At 29.9% G+C, this 16207-nt stretch overlaps 2 protein-coding genes across 2 annotated transcripts; one reads left to right on the top strand and one right to left on the bottom strand.

The window, feature by feature from the left end:
• Positions 1–260: 260 nt before the first annotated feature.
• On the bottom strand, positions 261–4768 carry LOC106686366 (ribonuclease P protein subunit p38). Its single transcript, XM_014429622.2, has 5 exons — positions 4519–4768; positions 4071–4124; positions 2686–2838; positions 2383–2599; positions 261–746 (listed from the first exon to the last, which is right to left on the bottom strand). The coding sequence occupies exons 1-5, from the start codon at positions 4578–4580 to the stop codon at positions 318–320; spliced, it is 915 nt and encodes a 304-aa protein (XP_014285108.1). The 5' UTR covers positions 4581–4768; the 3' UTR covers positions 261–317.
• Positions 4769–8090: 3322 nt separating this feature from the next.
• On the top strand, positions 8091–15923 carry ND-B14.5B (NADH dehydrogenase (ubiquinone) B14.5 B subunit). Its single transcript, XM_014429666.2, has 3 exons — positions 8091–8335; positions 9406–9549; positions 15759–15923. The coding sequence occupies exons 1-3, from the start codon at positions 8179–8181 to the stop codon at positions 15806–15808; spliced, it is 351 nt and encodes a 116-aa protein (XP_014285152.1). The 5' UTR covers positions 8091–8178; the 3' UTR covers positions 15809–15923.
• Positions 15924–16207: the final 284 nt, after the last annotated feature.

The following is a 16207-nucleotide window of genomic DNA, read 5'->3' as shown; positions in this document are numbered from 1 at the left end:
TATAGTAACTTCACTAAAATTAGTGGCTAAATAACAATTGGTAAAGGTAGTTTAGATTATTTTTTATTTATATTTATATGATTTTGTACATTTTGTTGTTAGTTTAAATTTGATATTATTATTACAATACTGTGTATTGTTACTATTATTGGGCTATAAGTCCTTGTTGTTTATTTTGTGTACCAATATTTTAATTTTTAAAATATCTTTAATTTTCCTAACAAAAAAAATTAGATGTTTATATCCTTGTATAAACAATATCTTAACTATAAATAAAAACAATTTAAAAAAACAAACAATAAAACCAGGTCATCCAGTTATTTATTCTTTTTTCTTTTTCTTTTCCTGACTTTGTCCGGATTGCTCTGAACCCTGAGAATGGTTGGTTGAATAAACTTGGTTTTCTTATTAGGAATTGGGCAATCATTGGATAACACTTCCGTGTCTAGCTTATCCTTACTAATGTCCATTCCACCTGCTTCGCCAGAAATAGACTCGTCATCGGGAGGATGAAACACTCTATAATCGCTTGATGTTCGGTAAAGATACAGAGAAGAAGAATTAATAACCATTTGTGTGAAAGTAGTATCAACACTTTTTTTGTATCCAGTGTCTTCTAGTTTCTTTTTGCTGTCATGAACAATAGAAGTTGGTTCTTCTAAATCCTTGATGAATCCTTTAGATAGGTTGATGATATGTTTGCATAATTCATGAAACTCATGTAGTTCACTCTCAGATACTTCTTTCTGAAAGAATAATTTTATTATTATGAGTAATATTTATTAGTAATAAATATTTAAAACTTTGCATTAGTTTTTGACAGAAATACACGTTTTGATTAATTTAGTCAGTCTTACGTGTTTGGCCAATTCAAAAAAATATATTCAGCACATACATATAACATTGGGGCAGGCATTTGGACTGAATGACGCTTCTAAATGGGCCAATTGAATTTTTGAGGACCTTAAAAATTAATTTGATTTTTTTTTCTTTAAAAACCTTTTTTTGGCTTACTTTACAGTGACTTTTAATTTTGTATATATTCAAACTCATTTAATACAATTGGTAATACTTATTTCTTATTCTAAGCCTGAAAATAAAGTAATTGGTGTATTATTACATAATAAGAGTACAGTACTGGAGTAGTTTAAACCAACTGACCAATAAAAGTGAATGAATTTCAATAGTATTTGAAAAATAAAATTATAAGTAACACAAGTTACTTATAACTTACACACCTTCGATTTTTTATTTATTGAAAATCTAAAAATTTCAATAACTTCATCTCAAATTCATCAATCTACACGAAACTTAAGGGCGGTTTAAGACCAATTACTAAGCTGGTCTTAATAAATAAATTTGAACTGAAGGTATAAAATAAAACGTTTGAGAAGTTTTTCTTTATTTGGAACTACTTTTCCTGCCTTAGAAAGGCATAAAATCTAGAAGGTATCGATATGGGTTTGAAGATCGGAGATCAATTGTTCCAGTTGTAGTAACGCTGGACTTGGATAAGATTGTGAGGAGTCATGAATTCTTTTCGGGAATGTGGAACATAGGTTGAAAAAATATATATACCAAAAATTTCTAATTTTTGATCTCTATAAAAATTTGTATTTAAGAGTTTTGAAAAACTGAATCTTACTTAATTTTTCTTGATACAAAATTATTTTATCTACTTTATTGGAAATGTCTTTTTGTAATAATCATAATGTGGGCCGCTAGAACTCATGAAGAGTCACAGATTCAGTACTTGGTAAGGAAGTACTCTTTTTTGAACAAAAGTTTTACAAGGAGGTGATTTGTTAAAGATCACCATCAACCACTATGTATTTTCCCAACTAAGGGTACTCACTTTACAGAGGCTGGGTGTTTCAAATATTTTTCGACCAAGAAAAGTTTCAGTGTTCATAGCCTCCCGATGTCAGTTATTTTTCAAACAGCAGCCAACAGAATTTAACAATTAAAAATGATATAAGGCTATTTAACGACCCATTTTTACATGCAATGCTTTGACACTATATGGTTTCAAAAATTATATCTACTGTCATCACTGATACATGGGTAGACAAATATCTTTCTTGGCATAACAATTCGAAAACTGGTCGACCCGTCAATTTCATTCTCAAATGATTGACCTTGAAATACAGGTAATGGTGTACCGAATAAAAATGGAGAGGAAACTATACAGGTCTATGTACTTGTCAGTCATTTCTTTAATGAAATTAGCTTTTATAGGTATATCATCTACCATGAAATAAATATTATCTGTAAAATGTTAAACTAATAGCATTAAGAAAAACTGCATAAAATGTCTCAATAATCCAAGTTAATTACAAAATCACAACATGATCATAACAAATAATAATATCAATGATTTACCAAAAAACCGATAGCAAGGGATGAAAAGCCGAGACTTTCCTTTGTGCTTTGTTTTAAGTCATCTACAATCAGAACAGGAACTCTCCTACTATGTGCCAATTGTATTACATGAGTAATAATTATCTTTGGTTTCGCTTTGCCATGAATAAGGCAGCAAGCAAGCTCTTCCTTCTCAAGACCTCTAGATACTTCGTTGATACCGATGGCTAGATAGGTCCTAAAATAACATTGATAAGATAATGTTAAAACACTGTAAAAAGAAAACAATATTGGTTTATTGAAAATAAATTACTTAATACCAACTTTAACTGCTTTGCCTTGTGGTGCTGTACCTGTTCTTCAGCGGACAAATTCATGAAAAATTCTTCAACATGTTTGGCTTTCTGTTCTTTGTTCATTTTTCTATATTCTGACCATTTTAATTGAGGCTGTATCGTTTTTGCTACTTTCAGAGTCCTTAAAATTAAAAATAATTAATTTATTAAACAAGAGGTGAGATTATGCAATAAGAGAAACAAGGTAAATCAGCAAACAAATAAATATAGATAAGAAAAACTAGAAGATGACAATATGAATTCAAATGCTCAAAAAATTTATATTATAACAATTAAATTTTGAATCTATGCATTGAATTATAACTGAAACCTCTACACAATTCTTTCTTATTTTGTGAAATATTCGTTCTATGAGAATATCTGGGAAAAAAAAAAAGGAATTTGAAATAAATTTAATAAACTTTTATTTCAGCCCATTACAGTGGTTCTCTCAAAATGGCTAATAGCCAAAATATTGAAGAATGTAATTTGAGAGACAAAAATTTTTAAAAAAAAGTTGAAATTATTTATATTTCATTAAATTCTAATAAATAGAAATTGTAAACCTAGTGAATAGGATACAAATTATTTATATACATTTTATTACAATTTAATAATTACCAGTAAGATAGTTTAAGTAAAATCATGTTTACATATTCTATACACCGAATTTAATTATATATTTATTGGAATTTAATCGAAAATTAATAAATGCTACTTGAATTGGCTTCAAATTGTAACAAATTTTATTGACTTTAAAAAAGAAACTGTAAGCTATTTTATCAGGCATTATTTTTTAACTCGGTAAGAACCAATTATAAAAATTATGCTAATTTGATTTGATATCCAAAATATTTTCCTAGTTATTACAAAGGAAAACTTTAAATTTTAAACCATTTTTCATAGGAAGATGGTCCAGGTGGCAGTAAAAAAAGTGGGGCAAAACATTGCTAACTAATGAATAGTTCTTCTGTTATTTTGGTACTATTCTTTACCGTCACCTGGGCCATCCTCTTAGAATCATCACATACAGTCAACTAATAATCTTCCAATACAAGCCATTTTTTTTTTTTTTTTTTTTTTTTAATAGTTATTGGAAGGAATCATAATTTTACATCTAAAACCCAGATACAAAATTCAAATTGATTGTTATAGAAGGAAAACAAACTAGGAAGTGGACATATTTCAGTATCTTGACTTAAGAGTAAAAGTTTTATTATAATTTCTTTTTTTTACGTATAGCTTTCTCTTATTCAATCTGACTAATGCCTGAAAAAATACTCATTACTTAGAACCAACATCAAAGCATCCATTACTTCTATAGAACAAACTTGACAATGTACATGTTGATAATTGGTGAAAAAAAAAAATTACTCTGTTAACTCTTCCAAAAGAGATGTCTCAATTTCAGGTTTTTCCAATTTTGGCCTATAAAAAAAGAAAAAAAAAAAAGATAAGGTACATGGTATAGAATTGATAATGAGAAAAAACAAAAGAAAGAAGTTTGGGCAAGATCAGGTATTCCCTATATTTATAAACACTATTAGTAAATGTTATAGCAATTAAGGATATTACACTCATACTCATAGATACAATAGGATAGAAATAAATTATAAGATTTTAATTTTGAATATGTGTATACATTCAATATGTAGGATACCAAGGATTCAAACCTTTTATTAAACTATTTTTATTTTTTCAACAATATAAAAATATGTGTAAGCCAGTTACTCCAGAATCAAGCATAATGCCAAATAGCCATGAATTACACTCAATAGAAACATCCTGATTAAATTCTAATTAAATGTTATAATAATCTTACCAGAATGGTTCCTCTGGTAGAGCTAAAACATTTCTTGAACTCTTGATATCTTTCTTTCCCATGATAAAAAAACTTCTAATATTCCTCCACCATAAATCCAAAGGATAACTCCTAAACTACTAAAAACCAAATTCACACAAAATACCAATGATTAAAATAAAACAATAAACTCTGTCATACTATCCAAACAAAATCCAAGTATTGAAAATGATGTTTATGAATAAAGGTTAACCAACTACACTTGTAGTTCGCTAACGAGTCGCTTAATGAACATTTTCAGAATGCTCTTTGCACTTTTAAACATTGTGAAAGACATTGAAGTTTCCAAATAACATTCAGTAAAATAAAATCAGTGACTAATATTATAAAATACAAAAAGGAAATCTAAATTAAAATTTATATGGACCACTATATTAATTTATTTATTAAAAGAATTTTCGAATCAACAGGAATAGAATCTCAGTTTGATATTCTGCAATATTAACTATTTATTTCTAAACCGAGACTTAGTAGTAGATAATGTCAGTACTAATCCATTATTACGATTCTTTCATGCAGCCCAGGATTCAAGTTAGCATCTTATATAATTTCCCAATTTATTTATTTACCTCCATCAATCTATCCCCCTTTATATGTTATTGCACTATATTTACATCCAATTTGTTTCCTCACTCCGTCCTTCATTTAATTTTAGCACATTTAAATTATTCTATAAATTATTTTTTCACTTATCACTCCCACTCCACTCCACTTACCACACTTCCAGTTCTATCATTCTCAGTTTACTGTGATTAAGGTTATAAATAGTGTTCTCGATTGTGATAGCTCTCCCGATACTACTTAAAATAACAGCAGCAGCCTTCTAAACTTTAAGAAGGCTGCTGCTGTTATTTTTCTAAAAAAAGAACAATTTATTGTATAGCAGCGACAATGAAAAATATAATGATGATATTGTTGAACAGAATATTTTCATTCGAGCAAAAAAAATTAGAAATTGGAACATTTCCAGTTTGGAAACAAAGTTTGTCCTCCCTGTTCTTTGCAAGTCCTACGGTTTTCTTGCTACCATTGTTGTCGGATTTACATAATCCGATTTTGCCGGCGATTTTTTTGATTATATATAAAGTTTGGGTCGGGGATCTCATTTTCTGATGCCCCCTTGCTGCGTTCACCGGAAGACCATCTATCGAAATCATCTATCGTTGCATGCAAGATATGACCTGGACTGCTCCTACTACCATGCTGGAGTCGAGGACTTGCTGGACAGCTCTTAATATATATATATTAAATATATATACTGGTACTAAGAAGAAGAAACCTAGAAAGAAAAGGGGATTTAGTGATCCAACGAATACTGTTAAACCTGGTGAATATTATTATGACTGTCAGAAATTTTGAAGATCGGAGATCAATTGTTCAAGTTGTAGTAACGCTGGACTTGAATAAGATTGTGAGGAGTCATGAATTCTTTTCGGGAATGTGGAACATAGGTTGAAAAAATATATATACCAAAAATTTCTAATTTTTGATCTCTATAAAAATTTGTATTTAAGAGTTTTGAAAAACTGAATCTTACTTAATTTTTCTTGATACAAAATTATTTTATCTACTTTATTGGAAATGTCTTTTTGTAATAATCATAATGTGGGCCGCTAGAACTCATGAAGAGTCACAGATTCAGTACTTGGTAAGGAAGTACTCTTTTTTAAACAACAGTTTTACAAGGAGGTGATTTGTTAAAGATCACCATCAACCACTATGTATTTTCCCAACTAAGGGTACTCACTTTACAGAGGCTGGGTGTTTCAAATATTTTTCGACCAAGAAAAGTTTCAGTGTTCATAGCCTCCCGATGTCAGTTATTTTTCAAACAGCAGCCAACAGAATTTAACAATTAAAAATGATATAAGGCTATTTAACGACCCATTTTTACATGCAATGCTTTGACACTATATGGTTTCAAAAATTATATCTACTGTCATCACTGATACATGGGTAGACAAATATCTTTCTTGGCATAACAATTCGAAAACTGGTCGACCCGTCAATTTCATTCTCAAATGATTGACCTTGAAATACAGGTAATGGTGTACCGAATAAAAATGGAGAGGAACCTATACAGGCTATGTATTTGTCAGTCATTTCTTTAACGAAATTAGCTTTCATAGGTATATCATCTACCATGGAATAAATATTATCTAAGTAAGGATGTAGTCGAAAGACGAAAAGTTTAAATCATTTACAAAAGGACAGAATACCAGTTGGAGATGTTTGAATCTAGAAGTGATTGTGAAACATAAAATCAAAAAATTGTAAATTAAAAGTTTTCTCTGTGTATAAAATTAATATTATAATTTACAAATTATTTTGTTAATGTGTGTGAAATGAAAATTCTGCTAGTCCTATCTTTGTAAAAAAAATTATGTAAAACTAAATTTGATAAAAAATGAATATTTAAGAGGGTGTGTTAAAGTAAGATGTTAAAATTCATTTTTTATTGTATACACGGTGCTCTGTGGCAAACTGTGAATATGCCGATTGTGCCGGCTTGCAACGGTTTTATAACAGTCGAGGAGGTGGCTATCAAGCTTTGAGTTTGTGTCGTTAGTTCTCACTACAGTAAGAACATTTTATGTTATTTAACCGTAACCAATAAAACCGTAAGAACAGTAAAAACGTTTTATTTGTGTCCACCACCCTCACGTTCAACAATTGTAAATGGATTTATTAGCAGTAGTTTGATTATGGATATGTAACATCGAACTGCTGCTGCACACCAGTATTGCTTATAAGGCAGGGGAAGGTGAAAATAAATAAAAAAAAGATCTCAGGTTGATAGACCTGCGCTTAACCACCTGAGCCACGGACGGCCCCGTAATAGTTTATTAGTTGTAAATAAAGAATTCTTAGGAGGTAAGGAGAAAAAATGTTATAAATTTATGAAAATGTTATAAAGGCATGAAGGTTAAGGTCATCCAATGATGCCTCTCCATTAAAAATCAATTTAAGAGGTCCCTATTCCAGCTCCTTCGTAAACGTCGTTTCGTATCTGGTAAGTCTAGTGTTGATAGTCCTTGAATTAGAGGGTTAGTGTGTGTTGGAAGTGCTTCGTGAAACCGTTTATATAATGATTAAATGGTTTTTTGTACGTAGGGGTTCGTAAGTCTTTGTGTAAGTTCTTGTTGCTGATGTAGGGGGGAGCGCTACTGATTAGTCATTTTGATTGAAACTGTTGCAGTTTCAGTAAGTTAGTTTTTTCGGCATATCCGTAAATTTGTGCACCGGAAGTCCAAATTGGTCTGAGAAGGTAAGTATAAATCTTTAGTTTTTCTGAAAGTGGTAATTTTGATCGTTTATTTAAAAGATGTAATAATAATTTAAGTCGGAAATTAAGCTTTTGTTTTGTTATTTTTATGTGGGAGGTACATGTAAGTCTATTAGGACATATTTTTTTTTTTTATTGCTGACAATTGTTATGCTCTACGGTAACCATTTTTTAAATTTACTAAAACATATACTGTTGTTTAGTACCATTATGAAGCGACTTCTTTGGAACTGAAATTGATAAGAAAATTTTAGCCTTTAAACATCGGTCATTGACGAACATTTCAGCACATATCAGGTCTATTTTATTTAATCTTAATTTTTGTCTGAAGAATCATGGCTGTTGTTCCAGATCCTCAAAAACTTTTTTTGCCTGATCCCGACTTTGTCCCACCCTTTTGGAATGGTAAATTTGTACCTACATTTCTTACAGCTGTTAGTTTTGGCAGTACTTGTGCTCATAGAATTGTGTTAAGACAACCAGTTTTCAGTGGTATGTTTTATTTTACTTATTTATTAACATATACTTCTTAATATGTTTTGTGCTCCTCAATAATAAAATAGATAAATGTGTCATGGTTATATAAATGTTAGTGTTGTATGATAATATTATCTTCTGAATCGTAATTTTGACTGTTTAAGAGTAATAAACTCACTTTAGAATGTATGTCGCGTTATTTAGTTAGTAATTATTTAGTTATTTAATTAGTTATTTAGTATATATTTATCAATGAATTAATATGCAAGCTATTAATCATCTTTGTATCCAATTTGATTTAAGCAGGTTAAGTTTTAAGTGATAATTTTAGAATCTTAAATAGTGTATTACACTAACTATCACATAACTCCTATTTGAAGACATTATGCTTTGTTCTTATGTATTCAGATATGAGTCCCTAAAGGCCTGTACATACCTTGGGGCAATGTCACAAGACTGTTTTGACCTGTAACGGGCATATGTCCTGTACACTGTTGCACAACTGTGAGGAGGAGCGAAGAGGAACCTGTGATATTAAACTTTTGTATCAACTTAATTTCGAAGCAATATTGAATCATGGGGTGGGGAGAGGAGACCCCTTTTATACATAATTGTCAAGTTTTATAATCTATTCTATTATTACTGATTTAATAGGCTTGTAGTACTGTACTTCCTCTTCCTATGCTCTCAGTGGATAGACAAACCCCAGTGAATCCTGTTATGTTCAGGTTGGCTCCTTAATTCACTTAAATATGGATAATGTTACAGTGTCATATTCTATCCAACAATAGTAGTCCACCATTTTCTCATTACACACATCCACCTGTCATGTTAAAATACTGGCTCAGAACTATTACCTATTTCTTTCTTGGGTACCTTTTCATCATATAAAATTATTAAAAGTTATTCTGGTTAAGGGCATCCCATTATTATCTGAGATGATACTATTTATGCCTAGATTAAGTTTTGATTATTAGAGGTTTTTATATTAATCTTATGTTCAAGGGTTTTAGCTGAACTCATTTATAGATTCTTAAGAAAAGTTAATTTATAATTTTATTAAAAGTTATGTTTTTAACCCTTAGGTATACAGGTACATTTAGCATTTGCAGCTGCTGGTTGTGGAATTGGAATATTATTGCAAAGATGGTATGATAACCGTACTATAGAAAAAGATGCTACGTACAGACATTATATTGCATTGCATCCTGAAGATTTTCCTATGCCAGGTATGGAAGTGTTATTTATTTAATGATTCTGATATTTATTACATATCATTGAAATTATGGTGCAACTACTTAAAACTATATTATAGCAAACTATAAAATACTAGTTTGCAACTCTAAAAATTGCTATGGTATTTACTCTGTTTTAAGAAATATTACTATATACTCGATTAAACTTGTCTATTGTCACTGATAACTACCTTTCTCTTCCTCATTCCGTCTTTTTTCATTCTCACCAATCCTCCCCTTTACCAATATTTTATGTCACTATCACCTGCTTATGTGGTATATACATGAATTTTAGTTAATTTTTTTACAAAAGAAAAAGAAATCAAACAAGAAGAGGTGAGAGAAAAAATATATATTGTGAAATAAATGGATACACTGAATGAAATTTGTTGAATGTAGGCTATGTCTTGTCTGTTTGTCATAAAATGTAGTATTTAGGTTTTCGTACTTCCAGTTTTTCTGCTTGATTATTCAAGAAATTTCGACCTTGTCTATATTTTTCTTCATAGTGATTGTTGCTGTTTTCTGTGGTAAATGTGCAGCTTGTGTTATGTTCTTGTTTGCTTCTATCTATATTGAGGTCACATTCTACTATTTTATTGTTTGCATAGTCATGCCCTACAATGAAAAAAACAATTTTCTAGAACAAAAGATTTCTTCAATTAGAGAGAGAGAGAGAGAGAGAAATGCTTTATTCATCCAGTCTGCCCAACTACATCGGTTTGCTACATTACACAGCATACTAATTAATCTGTGATCGGACATATATAAATTACATATATTTACATGATGCAATAAAAAAGAAAGAAAAGTTTTTTTTTTCCCCCACAGTTTCCTTTTACAATCAATTCCACTCTACATACGAAATAGAAATATTTCAATTTATTCCTTTTTTCTTCCCCTTTCTTGTTCCTTTCTTTCCATTTCACAATTTTTATTTCATTTGATCGACAAATTTACTTTCCCCAATTCACCCTCTCAGATCCTCTCCAGTGATCCACTAAACAAATTCACTATTAGACAGCAATGTGAGATCAACCCAGAGAAATAATAGTCATAACAGTAGATCAGTTTACAGAAAAATAAACTAATAAATACATTTTACCAAATGTAGGAGGGACCCAACTCCTTGCTGTCCACTGGCTCCTGGGACTCAATGCAGGGGTGCATAGTTGACATTTAGTTTTAGGGCGTCCCCTCATTCTGACCCAGAGAGTACCTGCTTCTCACATACATATCTTTTAGCTTTCGGGGTCTCTTTGAAATGGCGAACACCAATATCCTGCCACCTGCAATTCTGCCATTCTTCAAAAGCAATCTCACACAACAACTGCTCTTGAGCTCTCACTCACACTTTGCTAGCCCTGATCCACCCCAAGTCTATCAGCACATGCCGCGATTTCGGCTTTGTAATTGAATGTAGACTGGAATAGGGCACCCGGAACATTCAACAGTCGCTGGGTAATGGACCAATGCTGCAGGGGAGCTTCCCAATGGCAGTGGATCAGACCCAGTCTTGATACTTCCTAGGTGCGTACAGCATCACCGACGAGGTGTTAGCAGGGAGCCTGATGATGACCTTGATACTCCTGTGGATATTGGTATCAATGCCCTCCAATATCTCAGGATTTATCTTTGTAAGGGGAGCAGTCTGGAGAGGGTAACTAAAGCCTGGGAACAAGTATTGGTTGATAATGTTGATTTTTTGTTCAGCAAACATGAGCTTACTAATGTATCTAAATTATTATTCATCTTCGTCACCACCTCTTCTCCAAATACTAGCTCTCCTGAAAATGTACATCCAAGATATTTGATGGTGTCCTCGGCTTTTGCCGTTTGGATGACCTCTCTATTCTCAGGGGAGTCCTTTGTTGAACGCAGCTCTCCTTTGTCCATTATGATGCCCACACTTTTCTTTGAATTTATTGCCAAACCAATCTCCGCGAGCAGCCTTTGGACACTATTTATTATTCTTTCTGCAGAACCCATGTCGCATGCCATTACAGCCTGATCATCCACCAACCCTGTGAATACCACACTCTCTTGGTCACATAGATTAAAAAAACACGATGTGTAGATTATAATTTAAGATTAATAACTAATACAATTAAAATATTACTTGATAAAAAGATTGCTTACATTTGTCTCTTACAATGTGTTCTTCACTGCTGTGATACAACTAACTCAAGGTTTGTGCCCGAACTGAATAAGGGTGAAATGGAGAAAAGTAAATGTTGGTTTGTTTTGATTTTTCCAAAACGTAACTCTCTGTTCTTTATTACAGGTAATCAGCCCATTTTGTTTTGTATTTAGTCTTATTATTTTATTTAGTGTTTTTAATTATTCTTATGATAGTTATTTACCTATATTTATAAATATAAAAAAAATAAACATATATAAATATAATATAAAAAAAGACGATAAATATAATAAAATAAATATAAAAATACTTATTTATATTTAATGTTTTTGATTATTTCTTATGAGGTTGGAATAACATGAATTTAAATTTTGTACATCTGATTTTTTCTTGAAAGTCCAATTTTTATATAGTAATCATTTCTTTTAGATTTTGCTTTAGAGTTCTTTTCCTGATGTATGATTTTAGGTTATTCAAATTTTCATCTGTCAGGTTTGTTAGGGACTTTTGTTATTGAGGTACAACTAAATTTGTGTTGATATACCATTCTTTTGAGATATTATTCCGAAGTTCCAAAATAGGATTTCTCACAGTTCTCTTCAGAGGAAATTTTAAATACTATGTTGGATTGTAGCTCTATTTTTCCTTTGTCTATCCTATTGGTGTAAAGTTTGAAAAAAAAGGCAGTGTTTTTGTATGTAATCTGAGAGTGTTGGTATGTGAGGAATTCTGTAGTAGCTTTTATTTAGTAAATATATACTATAATCGTGGTTATAGGAGATCCCATTGGGCTTCTGAATTGTTGGATATGGAATGTTTCGTTAAATTGAAAATATCCTCATAAAGTTTACTAATATACATATTGTTTACTGCTAAACGTGTCCCAAAAATAAAAAATTATCATTGAAAACAAATGGAAAAAACTCAAAACATATACAAATATTTCCCTGATTTTAGCTGATATTTATTTAGAAGATTTATGAGATACAGTAATCCCATTTCATATACTATTTATCTATAAATTTGTTAATAATATAATACCAACCTTGGTTATTATCCTTGGATAATGAAAAAGAAATAGTTTTAAATGAATTTAACAACTATTCCTCCAACTTAAATTGTATCATAGAATTCAATATAGAAAACAAAATACTATTTTTAGATGTACTTTTAATTAGAAAGTCAAATAGGGGAAATAGAAGCAAAATTAATGCTGCTAATAATTTAATAAACCAGGCACAAAAATTGTTATCACATAAACAGCAGAAAATAAAGTAGTAGATTTCCTGTTAGCAAATGTGAATCCACATAAACTATTCTACTAATTACTAAAGCCAATACTAACATTAACGCAATCTAAAATCCAAGAAACTAACAGCAAAAGCTACTACTCAATTCCTTCCATTCCAACACTGTCAGAGAAGATATCAAAAACTTTAAACAAAAACAATTGCGCTATTACATAAATAAATAAAAAAGAAAAAAAAAAAAAGCAAAAAAAAAAAGCCACTTTATTCAAACCTTACACCAATAGGAAAGACAAAGACAAAATAGAGCTATAATCTAATGCAGTATATAAAGTTCCCTGTGATGAGAACTGTGGAAAATCCTATTTAGGAACTTCGGAATAGTATCTCAAAAGAAGGGTATACAACACAAATTTAGTTGTAAGAACCCTAACAAATCCGACTAAACTACTCTCACCACACATTTCAGACAAACAGGACATAGATTTAAATATTGTACACTTAAAATCATACATTGGGAAAAAAAGCCACTTCAAGTGTTATCTAACAAAAGTGATCACTATAGAAAAATAGAAAAATCAGGCTATTAAGAAAAAAATCAGATTTACAAAATTTAAATTGATGTTACTCCCTCATAAACACATAAAAAATAATTAACACTAAATATAAATTGACTAAATACAAAACAGACTGACTACCTGTTAAAATGAATAGTTACGTTTTAAAAATGTAAAACAAACTAAAATCTTTCTCTATTTCACCCCTATCCAGTTCAAACCATCTAGTTCCATAAACCTTGAGTTAGACTCTGTAACATAACTCCTTTAAATCTGAGAATTTTCTACATTTCTATCGATTTCTATTGTGAAACTTTTAACTCTATTTTGAAACTGAGTTTATACGGTTATTTATTTTTATGAAATTTAAAAAATATATTCTAAACAGGTTGTAGTATTTAACTTTGTGTGTATGAGTTTATTCATCAATGCGTCGTATTTATATTCACTTAGAGTATTTAAACAGTTCTCTGCATGAGTGTAATCAGTTGATCATGTATTTATATTAAAATCTTCTATAATAAATATGTTATTATTAAGTTTATTTAAACATTTTTGAACTCTGTTTTAATTTTTTTTAAATTTGATTTTGTTGTTCTATAGACACACTGTAATATGATTTTCATTTCCCATTAATTCATATTAATGGAAAAAAATCATTACTATGTTTTTTACAATTTGTTTTTTGAGTTATAAGCATTGTAACCTGCTATGTTGTTGGGTAATCCGTTGTTTTGTAACCAGGCTTCTCATAGTACTATTACATCAAATGATATTGTAATTGAATTAAAAATTGATCAACATTTTTTTCTATACTTTTATGCTTATGGAAATAGTATTAAAATCTTGAACATTTTTCATTAAGAGAGCTGTTATTAGACTGACCAAGAAATTAAAACAATGAAATGTTTCAATTGTTATAATTAGAGATTTGTTGACATAAGGTGTTTTATCATGTATTATTTAAAAAGAAAAGATTGTTTAAATGTAAATCATTTTATAGTCCTTTGCGATTGTTTCTATTGTGGATTCAGCATCTTCATTTGGGATGACTGAAATATCTCTTTATATCAATATTTTCCATTTGTGAAAATTGTTCCATTTTAATTTGATGTACTCCTAATTTGTATTTATCTTCAGAAAGCACTCTATTTTGTTTTTATATATTCTATATTAGATTCGAACTTTTTAATTGTTGATATGAATTCAATTATTTTTTCAAAATTAGGGATTTGTGTTTAAAATTCTGTAAACGTTACTTAACTCAATTTTTTGTTGGTCAAACAATTCTTTCTTCCAGTAAATTTATTTGCTGCTATTGGTTTGAGTGATCACCTTATTAATTACTAATTTATATTTTTCATTTTTATATTCACTTCTACATTCTTCATGTCTCTAGGGAGCCTTTTTTTTTGTAGAGAGTTTTTTTATAACCCACTTCACTCATCTTAACAAAATAGTACGAAAATTTTTCAAACTGGAAGAACATTTTGCCACTATATTCTCCATTCATCAAACTGTTTCACAACTATTGTAATTCATTTTAGTACCATAACAATGAACAACTTGTTAGCAACAACAATGAAACGATTATAATATGAATATCATTTTGGAACTTGTCATCTCTGTACTATAAATAGTTTATAACTATGTTTTGAACTCTGGGTAGTCTTCTTTTGGTGTAAATGATACTCTGTGTTTCTGGTTCATTTACTTTCTTTGATTTTTCATTTTGTTAAATTAAAGCTGAGTTTTTTAATAAGGGCCTGTTAATGTAGACTGCCTTAAATCTAGTAGTGTTAAAGAGTAACCACAGCCTATAGTTATGTATTATAGATAAAATATATAATTATAGGCTATATTTATTATATTATAGGTAAAATATATGAAATAAGTCAAATACAAAATAAAATAACTATTGTTGTTGTCAGATGTACCACTATTCAAGCATAGCAGCAACATTTACTTATAATCTTTCACTCAATGAGACTTGAATTTCTTATGTTTGTGTGATATACTTCTAGCCGTTGCTTTTCTAAAGTGGGCGAGGAATCTAGAAACAGCTTCTAATATATTATATATTGATTATATTATAATTACCTTACCTTCTACAGATCCCATGAAATAAACCTCAATTTTTTTCATTTGGTCAGAATAGTTTGGTAACCTTTAGAATAACATGTCCTACCCTGATTTTTATTATATTATATAATTAACTTCAATATACATTTTTTCATATTTAATTCTTATATTTTTCAGAGAGGCAGAAAGTTGGAGACATTTTTCCAAAATTCACGCCATCGCGATAGGAAGTTATGTAGAAGAATTGTTACTAATTATGAGATAATATTTGCCATGCTCATAAAGTTGTTTTAGTTGTAATTTATTGATTTTTTTTTCAAAATAAAATGTTCTATTCAAATATTTTCATTGATTTTACCTACTTAATGATGTGTTTTTAAAATTTAATTAATCCAAGATGAGCTAATATCTCCTATCAGCAAATTAAGTAACCTGAACTAAAAAAAATCCTTTTTTTTTAAATCTAACATGACATTTTTTATATAATGGAATGCTTTTAACAGGTTTTCACACTTTGTGTAGTGTTAATGTGTCCTTTTTCTTATTCAGCTTTCAGCAGATAGGGTATATATTTTCCTATATAAGAAAATATAGGAACAAAAAAATATTCAGATAGAAGGTATTTA

The sequence above is a fragment of the Halyomorpha halys genome, unplaced genomic scaffold (assembly GCF_000696795.3).
Source record: "Halyomorpha halys isolate HHAL.00 unplaced genomic scaffold, Hhal_1.1 Scaffold813.1, whole genome shotgun sequence".
In the NCBI taxonomy this organism is placed as follows: domain Eukaryota; kingdom Metazoa; phylum Arthropoda; class Insecta; order Hemiptera; family Pentatomidae; genus Halyomorpha; species Halyomorpha halys.
Note: the sequence above shows the minus strand (reverse complement) of the source record. Positions and strands in the feature narration are given on the sequence as shown.